The following is an 11,251-nucleotide window of genomic DNA, read 5'->3' as shown; positions in this document are numbered from 1 at the left end:
TAGCTACACAAAACAATCTGTTCAGGGTAGACAATTGATATGACTGTCTTCCCGTATGTCAAAGTTGCAAAATTTGCCTGTTGTGATTTTTTGGCGATATTTCATTCGGCCCTTTCGTTTTTGTCTGGTCGATTTTGAGGGTAAATGCTTTAATGTGGGTGCGAAATGTGTTGCAATAGTGTTTTGGGCAAGTTTATATATGTATGGCTAATTTCTTTGATTTTGAAAATGTTGCAAAACGGAGAATAAACATGGTGTAAACACAAAAAGCATACATTCCTGCTGAAACTGAGTTTTCTTTTTGTTCTAATCAGACTAACTCGCACACAGTCACAGTGTCCAGACCCTTCAGTCACAGTGTCTAGACCCTTCAGTCACAGTGTCTAGACCCTTCAGTCACAGTGTCTAGACCCTTCAGTCACAGTGTCTAGACCCTTCAGTCACAGTGTCTAGACCCTTCAGTCACAGTGTCTAGACCCTTCAGTCACAGTGTCTAGACCCTTCAGTCACAGTGTCTAGACCCTTCAGTCACAGTGTCTAGACCCTTCGGTCACAGTGTCTAGACCCTTCAGTCACAGTGTCTAGACCCTTTAGTCACAGTGTCTAGACCCTTCAGTCACAGTGTCTAGACCCTTTAGTCACACTGAAAAAGACAATATTGGCAATGATTCATTTGCTAACAATAGCATCATCAATATAAGTAACAGCAGTGAGAGCATTGTCGTCATTATCATCATCATCATCATCATCATCATCATCATCATGGAGGTGACTCAGGGGGCGGCATGACACACACCAGCTGACCCGTACAGCGAGACATTGCTAGCAGTCTGCCCCACCTCTCATCTCCCCCCTGAACACCACCACGTGACCTCTCTCCCTGCACCCACACCACCACACGTCTCTCTAGTCCAGGAACATCTTCAGAGTCTGCCGCCACCACCTGGTCACGTGACATGGTTGCCACCTCAGCCTTAGCGCCAGAATCTCCTGACCGAAGCACAGTGACTGGCAGCCCGTTTTGCCGCAGTCCTACCACAAAGTCGTCAGTGTCACGCACAGAGCGGAATGATGATGAGTACAACACGAAGACGTCACGGTGTTGTAGCGGAGGCTGACTGGTGTGGGTGGGTCGTCCTGTAACTGGTATGAACAAGTTGACTTATTTTTACTTTGCAAATTAAAGACAGTTCGAAAGGAATTTTAATCTATTGTTGAATTATTCTGTAGGATATGTTGACCACTTCCCGAGCTTTGCACATTTCTCGTACATGTATTCATCATTCTGCTTCTGTTCTCTCTCTCTCTCTCTCTCTCTGTCTCTCTCTCTCTCTCTCTCTCTCTCTCTCTTTCTCTCTCTCTCTCTCTCTCTCTCTCTCTCATACACACACTCACACACACACACCGAACACACACACACACAAACATACACACATACACACACACACACATACACACACACACATACACACACACACACACACACACACACACACACACACACACACACACACACGTAAAGCCGAGCGGTCGTAGCTTCACATTGACTCTAACTATCTGTGTCTTAGATGTTACATTTGTCTGAAAGGCATTTGTCAGGATGGCAATCACACGACAAGACGAACAGACACACACAATATGAACTCAACAAGAGGCCGGTGAAGTTCCAAATTGCATTGAATCCAATAAAACAATAATGAAAACAAATTAATACAGCGCATAGGTTCTTTGCAGAAAATATATCTGTTTATTGGTTCGCTATATATTAGCCTTTCTCTGTTTCTGTCATCTTCTTACTCCCTTGTAAATACTCCAAGTCGTACTTTGCTGAAAATGTGGGCATGACCCGGAGGTACCGTTAACAGAAATACACTACTGTAAAAGAAAATCTTAGTCCTAAAATGGTTGACATTTTGGGTTCGGGGCCTAAGAAGGATCGAGCGACGCCGCTTGAACACTGCCTTGTGGGTCTCTTTAGGGTAACCAGGCTTAGAGCTCACAACTGCTTACTTTCATAGCGACTGAAACAGCCGTGCTCAATGAAGTAACGCTTCTGCTCCAAGTGAGAGTCAACTAGACTCTTGAGTACAACTTAAAGCATACAACTGCTTCCTTCAATAGCGACTGAAACAGCCGTGCTCAAAGAAGTAACGCTTCTGCTCCAAGTAAAGCGCTGTTTACATGGCAGACTTGCAACCAACTTTTGCCCAACTTTAGTCGTTTGAAAATCGCTGCAAGTCGAAGAGGCCGCCATGTGAACAACCCCAGCGATTTAGAAACGATTCGGGCTAGACTCGTTAGCAACTCCAAAACTCAGTTGAGCACTGCCCGACTCGACCGTGACTCGTCTGCGAATTTGCCCAGACTGTTCTCATCGCGCTTACTGATTGGTTAGCTCTAGCCTTCCCTTCTCCGGAAAACAACGAGGACAACCGGACAATCCCGAAAGGCTACGTCTAGTGAGAATCGCTTACTTCGATAGCTACTGAAACAGCCGTGCTCAAAGAAGTAACGCTTCTGCTCTAAGTGAGAAGTATAAGGGACCATTTAGACACTTTAGTCAGCCGGTTAAGCGTTTTCATGACCCTGAATCGCAAACAGGGGAGTCTCAGGTTTCAGGCCCCTTTCAGCATCTTACTTTCTCATACGTCTCGAGAGAACCAGAAACCCTGGCCTTGTATAGCTAACATGGCTAATGCCTACGTCTCAGCTAAGGGGACCAATGAAAATGCCGCTCTGGCAGCAGGAAAGAAAGGGGAGGGCTGGAGGGTGGAAGGCTCTGAGGCTGCTACCAGCTTCCTTACAAGCTGCAGTTAAACTCCCTTAGAAAGCTGTGGTCTATTTATGACTATCCGGGGCTACGAGTTTGAAAAGATAGGGGTCAGAATCATGTACATAATTCTGTACAGCGAACGCGGCCCGAAACCCCACCATTTACACTGCGTGTATGACCTTGATAGTTTCAGTCAATGCTTGAATGTTTCCACAGTAACATCCGGTTTGCTCTCTCAGAGCTGAGTATATTTGTCAAGAGGGATTGAGCAGAAAAAATAAACGCCTGGGCAGAGATTCGAACTCAAGACCTCGAAATGTCAGGGACGATGTCTCAACCGCTAGGCCACTCCACCAGTGTTGACAAAGAGAAAAAAAATAATTATATATCATTCTACGCTTGAATTAACATTCGTGCGTTGCAAAAACGTAAAAATTGCCGTTCAAATATGCCTTTATTTGCAAACATGTTTCACGAAATCGCAGTACATTTTTACACCGCCATGCTACACGACATTCGCGCCATGCTACACGACATTCGCGCCATGCTACACGACATTCGCGCCATGTGATGGCTGCGATATCTCTATTTACGACATGCAAGAATAATGAGAAGAACTGTAATTGAATCCCTCCAAAGCTCTGTGAAGTTGAAAACAGACATCAAAGAAACAGTTATAGTCATTGAACATATCAATCATGCTGCTTCAAGAATAACATGAAATTAATTCATATTAATGTTTTTCCTTCTTTTTCACAATTGGCGCAGTAGCCTAGTGGTTAGGACATCAGCCACGAAATCTCGAGGTCCTGAGTTCGAATCTCCGCCGATGCGTTTATTTCTTCCCCTCAATCTCTCTTGAAAATAAAATATGCTCAGCTCTGAGAGAGCAAACCGGATGTTATCACAGCAAAATTGAAGCGTTGACTGAAACTCTCAAGGTCATACACATCAAAAAGGTGGAGTTTCAGGCCGCGGTCGCTGTATAGAATTCTGTACATGATTCTCAGCCCTATCTTTTCAAACTCGTAGCCCCGAAAAGTCATAAATAGACCACAACTTTAAACTTATACAAAGACTCATCAACAAATAAAACTACATCAAAAATGCTGCAGAGAAATACGTCATTAAACAGCAAATTCTACAACGCATCAGTTCATACCAAACACTCGTAACTGTAAACACACACACACACATACACAAACGCTCGCTCGCACGCTCGCACGCGCACACACACACACACGCACGCACGCACACACACGCACACACCACACACCACACACACACACACACACACACACACACACCTTAACAAACACGTAGGTAAGCATAAACACATGCACACATAATTATATTCACCAGCAGGCACGGGCCTCCACGCACAGCATACACTCATATGCTAAAATCGGGGGGGGGGGACACACATGCAAACACACACGCACGCTCGTGCACACACACACACACACACACACGCACACTCACTCACACACTCACACACACACACCTGTAACACCGACATGGAGATCCTCTGTCAGGATCCTGGCCACCTCTCTGCCACACTGCTGACAGTCCCTTGGATCATCCCCAGCGCTGTGTCCCTGGCCTGTGTGATGCCGGTAGAGCGGGGCAGGCCCGTCACAGGGCGGCGGGCACGAGGCAGCTGTGTACCCGCGGACAGTTCCATCTCTCATCACGTAAGACAGCTGGACCTGACGTGTGACGGAGGGCGGAGTTCTGAGCGGCTGTGTCAGGCTGACTTCAGTCAACAATGGCGGTATGTCGGCATGGTCTACTCTGGCCGCCCACAGGACGAGGCGGGGCACTCTGTGGTGAAGGGCGGTGACCAGGGCTGTGAACTCACTGTTGGACACAGACATCGGAACAGTTTGAGGATAGTTACTCTTCCACTGTATCAGTGGGCTGACTTCCAAATCAAGACAGCTGGCTGCCGGCTGCTATAGGAGACCTGAAATGGGCTAGCGACCGGGTTGGGTCGTCTTGGGTCAGTGCTGAAATGGTTACTTTATGGGCTGTTGGCCGAACGGACACCGGGGATTCATATTTGTGCATGCATGTATTCGTGTTGCCAAGGCCTGAGGCTATCGCTGTGACCCTGGGATCTTTATCGTGCGCATGCGTGCCCACGGGGGTGTTCGGACACCGAGGAGAGTCTGCACAAAGTTGACTGTGGGACACACATCCCGCGCCGAACTTGGGGGTTGAACCCACGCTGATGGTAACAACCGGTTTTAAAGCCAGCGCCCCTACCGACTGGGCAAACTCCCCACTCAATATGTTTGGGTCAAGAAGTTCCATGGAGGGCGGGGGGTATGGAGTAACACATAGTGTTTTGCTCAGAACATGCCCACCCAACCAGAGCCGCGCTAGGGGTACGCATTACCGTGAAGCTGGCAGTCAGGGTACCAAATGTCGTCTGTGTCTACCACTCGGAGGTGACTTAATGTGGGTCTATGCAATCTGATGCAGGGGAGACAGGAGGCGGTTTGGTACAAGATAACCTTAGAGGCCACAGCTTCAGCCGTCTAAGGGATCTGTGTGCCTGGAGGCACATTTGGTTTTTGAGGTTCAAGCGGAGCTGTTGCCTCTGCTCCCAAGTTCCCGTGTCTGGAGGCGTTTTTAGTATGGAAGTAAACCTGTAGGTTGGGGCCTCTGCCTTTCAGGATGCCAGGACTAAACAAAGTCTGTCTAAATGCACATTTAGCTTAAGATTCCACAGCTAGAAGTGGATCTGTGTCAGCAAGCCTGCTGTGCTGGGTCTGTGTCAGCAAGCCTGCTGTGCTGGGTCTGTGTCAGCAAGCCTGCTGTGCTGGGTCTGCTGCAAGAACACTAGAACCAGCTCGCAACAGTTGAGGTGAACAGATTGGTGACCAAGACCATCATCGGTTTCTCTCCGAGTGATGGGCGTGGGCGGAGAAAGTCTCCCAGGCTGAAAGCATTCTCCCTTCTGTAGCGGAGGAGACTAGACATCTCTTCCTTGAGAGTGTCACAACCTTCAAACACGTGTTTGAGGTGGCCAGTCTTGCCACACTGACAGACTACCTTGTCCCAGTAGATGCGGCTGTGGAAGTGTCTTCGTGGGTTGGAATGCTTTGTACTGTGGTGTTTGGATCCAAGAGAAGAGCCTAGTCCCTGCAATGTGGTGGCTGCACAAACACTTGCCAGACCCGCTGATGTAAAGAAACAAAACCTGGACAGGGGACAATGTCAGCCACACAGTGTGTAGAGACTGGCCACAGACACACCGACACACCTAGGCGGTAGGGAGGGGGGTGGTCTTACTTTCACACTGCTGGGCACATTGCATACACGGTAAGGAATGAAGGGAAGGAAAGAAGGAAGAGATACAGGAAGGAAGACAGGGAGGAACGGAGGAAGAAAAGCAGAAAGAAAGGATGAATGAAGACAGAAATAAAGAGGAGAAGGAAGGGAGGAAGGAAGGAAGGAAGGATGGATGGAAGGGAGGAAGGAAGGGAAGAAGAAAGGAAGGAAGGAAGGATGGATGGAAGGAAGGGAAGAAGGAAGGAAGGAAGGAAGGAAGTAAGGAAGGGAGGAAGGGAGGAAGGAAGGGAGGAAGGAAGGGAGGAAGGAAGTAAGGAAGGAAGGAAGGGAGGAAGGAAGGGAGGAAGGAAGCAAGGAAGGAAGGAAGGAAGGGAGAAAGGAAGGGAGGAAGGAAGGAAGGAAGGAAGGGAGGAAGGAAGTGAGGAAGGAAGGAAGGAAGGAAGGAAGGAAGGAAGGAAGGGAGGAAGGAAGGGAGGAAGGAAGGAAGACGGGGAGGAACGGAGGAAGAAAAGCAGAAAGGAAGGAAGGAAGGAAGGAAGAAAGGAAGGAAGGAAGAGATACAGGAAGGAAGACGGGGAGGAACGGAGGAAGAAAAGCAGAAAGAAAGGAAGGAATGAAGGAAGGAAGGAAGGAAGGAAGGAGGAAGGAAGGAAGGGAGGAAGGAAGAAAGGAAGGAAGAAAGGAAGGAAGGAAGGAAGGAAGGAAGGAAGGACATTTTGCTTTGCTTGAAAAAGACTCAGTTGTCAAGTTGACCGTTGTGTGACGTCATGTCGACTCTCAGTGAGTCACGTGTGGTCAGCAAACAAAACACAGATGACGAAGGTCACGTGACAGGAAGGCGTGCTACAACCTGACACAGATGACGAAGGACACGTGACAGGAAGGCGTGCTACAACCTGACACAGATGACGAGGGTCACGTGACAGGAAGGCGTGCTACAACCTGACACAGATGACGAAGGTCACGTGACAGGAAGGCGTGCTACAACCTGACACAGATGACGAAGGTCACGTGACAGGAAGGCGTGCTACAACCTGACACAGATGACGAAGGTCACGTGACAGGAAGGCGTGCTACAACCTGACACAGATGACAAAGGTCACGTGACAGGAAGGCGTGCTACAACCTGACACAGATGACGAAGGTCACGTGACAGGAAGGCGTGCTACAACCTGACACAGATGACGAAGGTCACGTGACAGGAAGGCGTGCTACAACCTGACACAGATGACGAAGGTCACGTGACAGGAAGGCGTGCTACAACCTGACACAGATGACGAAGGTCACGTGACAGGAAGGCGTGCTACAACCTGACACAGATGACGAAGGTCACGTGACAGGAAGGCGTGCTACAACCTGACACAGATGACGAAGGTCACGTGACAGGAAGGCGTGCTACAACCTGACACAGATGACGAAGGTCACGTGACAGGAAGGCGTGCTACAACCTGACACAGATGACGAAGGTCACGTGACAGGAAGGCGTGCTACAACCTGACACAGATGACGAAGGTCACGTGACAGGAAGGCGTGCTACAACCTGACACAGATGACGAAGGTCACGTGACAGGAAGGCGTGCTACAACCTGACACAGATGACGAAGGTCACGTGACAGGAAGGCGTGCTACAACCTGACACAGATGACGAAGGTCACGTGACAGGAAGGCGTGCTACAACCTGACACAGATGACGAAGGTCACGTGACAGGAAGGCGTGCTACAACCTGACACAGATGACGAAGGTCACGTGACAGGAAGGCGTGCTACAACCTGACACAGATGACGAAGGTCACGTGACAGGAAGGCGGGCTACAACCTGACACAGATGACGAAGGTCACGTGACAGGAAGGCGGGCTACAACCTGACACAGATGACGAAGGTCACGATGACGAACGACACGTGAAAGGAAGGCGTGCTACAACCTGACACAGATGACGAAGGACACGTGAAAGGAAGGCGTGCTACAACCTGACACAGATGACGAAGGACACGTGAAAGGAAGGCGTGCTACAACCTGACACAGATGACGAAGGACACGTGAAAGGAAGGCGTGCTACAACCTGACACAGATGACGAAGGACACGTGAAAGGAAGGCGTGTTACAACCTGACACAGATGACGAACGACACGTGAAAGGAAGGCGTGCTACAACCTGACACAGATGACGAAGGACACGTGAAAGGAAGGCGTGCTACAACCTGACACAGATGACGAAGGACACGTGAAAGGAAGGCGTGCTACAACCTGACACAGATGACGAAGGACACGTGAAAGGAAGGCGTGCTACAACCTGACACAGATGACGAAGGACACGTGAAAGGAAGGCGTGCTACAACCTGACACAGATGACGAAGGACACGTGAAAGGAAGGCGTGCTACAACCTGACACAGATGACGAAGGACACGTGAAAGGAAGGCGTGCTACAACCTGACACAGATGACGAAGGACACGTGAAAGGAAGGCGTGCTACAACCTGACACAGATGACGAAGGACACGTGAAAGGAAGGCGTGCTACAACCTGACACAGATGACGAAGGACACGTGAAAGGAAGGCGTGCTACAACCTGACACAGATGACGAAGGACACGTGAAAGGAAGGCGTGCTACAACCTGACACAGATGACGAAGGACACGTGAAAGGAAGGCGTGTTACAACCTGACACAGATGACGAAGGACACGTGAAAGGAAGGCGTGCTACAACCTGACACAGATGACGAAGGACACGTGAAAGGAAGGCGTGCTACAACCTGACACAGATGACGAAGGACACGTGAAAGGAAGGCGTGCTACAACCTGACACAGATGACGAAGGACACGTGAAAGGAAGGCGTGCTACAACCTGACACAGATGACGAAGGACACGTGAAAGGAAGGCGTGCTACAACCTGACACAGATGACGAAGGACACGTGAAAGGAAGGCGTGCTACAACCTGACACAGATGACGAAGGACACGTGAAAGGAAGGCGTGTTACAACCTGACACAGATGACGAAGGACACGTGAAAGGAAGGCGTGCTACAACCTGACACAGATGACGAAGGACACGTGAAAGGAAGGCGTGCTACAACCTGACACAGATGACGAAGGACACGTGAAAGGAAGGCGTGCTACAACCTGACACAGATGACGAAGGACACGTGAAAGGAAGGCGTGCTACAACCTGACACAGATGACGAAGGACACGTGAAAGGAAGGCGTGCTACAACCTGACACAGATGACGAAGGACACGTGAAAGGAAGGCGTGCTACAGCCTGACACAGATGACGAAGGACACGTGAAAGGAAGGCGTGCTACAACCTGACACAGATGACGAAGGACACGTGAAAGGAAGGCGTGCTACAACCTGACACAGATGACGAAGGACACGTAAAAGGAAGGCGTGTTACAACCTGACCAAAATGACCTTGTGTTAAAAAAGTAAGTACACTACTTAGAACGATAATGTGGAATATGTCCGAAACTTCTTGGTCCAGTTTCACGGTGAATTCTTTAGATACACAAACTAAATGAAAGTGGTAATCAAGCGTTTGATAACAGTGTTAACTACAGCTCACTTTAACCTAGTTCTCTATGAATGTAACTTCTGAATGAGATTATTTCAACAAGTACACACCTGTTAGCACACACCTCGTCAGCGATAACGTAGAGTCCCTGACCTCCTCGCTTGTTGGCCGCCTCCACCAGTGTTCGCACTGCCTTATTAACCGCCTGCTTTCCTCCATACTCCAGATCAAAGTGATGTAGGTGTATCCGTCTGGCAGCTGCTGGTCCTGATGTCTGTTGTAGTTGGTAGACAGCGCTGTGTGACGCTGCTAGGCTGGCATTCCAACTACTGACGACATCTACATGCAGGCCCTGACGCAGCAAATCCAAGCCTTTCAGATTTAACATGACAGTTTTCCCCACGCCTGGAGGCCCCGTAAGAAATATCAGCGGTTGATTGCTGTGATGTACGGCCACTTGTTGAGGGGTCAGCATGATGTGCGAGAAACGGGTCCCCGTCTCAGCCGCCGCCTCCCCCTCAGTTCTCACGAGGTCCATAGAAAGGCGTGGCCTCACACTGCAGAAAACTTGTACAGTGGTCGCTGGGCCACTGAACCTGCAGATATGTTACAGTAAATCCGATGTATATAAGTGGAGGGGGTGGGGTGGTGGTGGAGAAAAGGGGGTGCGAGGGGTATGCTGGAAGTGACTGCTCGTGTTCTGCTTACCAAGGGAGCGGTAACAAGTTGGATAAGATCTGTATGTCAATATAAAATCATCACTAGTCAAATAGATGTCAAAGTCTGCCCTACAGGTGTGCATTTCTGACGGATTGCATGACTGGGTCCGACATGCTCTCATCTCCACCAGGGGAACCTCCAGGTGTGTGTCCCGGCCAGACAGGACCACAGCGTGTGACACGGAACGAGGCTGTCTTCACGTGACAACATTTTTCTTGGTCAAACTGACTATTCGACTTATTTAGGTTTTTTACAAGTATTGTCTGCTGATGCTGTCTCTTGAGGACAAAGCTGTCTATTGAAGCAGTGTCTCACACAACAAATGTGCACACTGCTCTTCTCTGTTAGATCTTTCTTGGATCTCTTAACAAAGTGAGAGTTGCTATAATCCGTGAACTCACCGTGCCAACAGCTCCAGGTAGATGTCATCAGACAAAGAAACAGCTCCCACCCCTGACATCCGGGCTTGCCACCACTGCCCCAGCTGTCCAATGATGTTGTCAGTGACGTCATGAGGGTTAACCGTGTCTGACAGTTGGTGTGACGTCACACACAGAGGGACGGGATCTGTAGTTCCCTGCACTCCAAGGCACTGACACAGGTCCTGTGATTGAAACACACACACACACACACACACACACACACACACACACACACAAACACACACACACACACACACACACACACACACACACACACACACACACACACACGGTAAGGAACACACTTCGACTAGAAACACACCAAATGGCAAGATATAGCTATTCTAATAGACACGTGGGGGAATTCGGGGGATGTGATTGGATGGTCTCATACATCCCTATTGCGATCATAAAAGGATAACGCTACGGAAGTTGACGGGCGCAGTGGCGTGGTGGTAAGACGTCGGCCTCCTAATCGGGAGGTCGTGAGTTCGAATCCCGGTCGCTGCCGCCTGGTGGGTTAAGAG

At 49.4% G+C, this 11,251-nt stretch overlaps 2 protein-coding genes across 2 annotated transcripts; both read right to left on the bottom strand.

Moving 5' to 3' along the window:
- Positions 1 to 4,650, bottom strand: LOC138979593 (uncharacterized). Its single transcript, XM_070352304.1, has 2 exons — positions 4,278 to 4,650; positions 1 to 1,143 (listed from the first exon to the last, which is right to left on the bottom strand). Exons 1-2 carry the CDS (start codon positions 4,648 to 4,650, stop codon positions 761 to 763), a joined length of 756 nt encoding a protein of 251 aa, XP_070208405.1. The 3' UTR covers positions 1 to 760.
- Positions 4,651 to 5,620: 970 nt separating this feature from the next.
- On the bottom strand, positions 5,621 to 10,957 carry LOC138979592 (uncharacterized). The gene is made up of 3 exons (XM_070352303.1): positions 10,704 to 10,957; positions 9,693 to 10,178; positions 5,621 to 5,852 (listed from the first exon to the last, which is right to left on the bottom strand). Exons 1-3 carry the CDS (start codon positions 10,760 to 10,762, stop codon positions 5,621 to 5,623), a joined length of 777 nt encoding a protein of 258 aa, XP_070208404.1. The 5' UTR covers positions 10,763 to 10,957.
- Positions 10,958 to 11,251: the final 294 nt, after the last annotated feature.

The sequence above is a fragment of the Littorina saxatilis genome, linkage group LG11, assembly GCF_037325665.1.
Source record: "Littorina saxatilis isolate snail1 linkage group LG11, US_GU_Lsax_2.0, whole genome shotgun sequence".
Taxonomy (NCBI): Eukaryota; Metazoa; Mollusca; class Gastropoda; order Littorinimorpha; family Littorinidae; genus Littorina; species Littorina saxatilis.
Note: the sequence above shows the minus strand (reverse complement) of the source record. Positions and strands in the feature narration are given on the sequence as shown.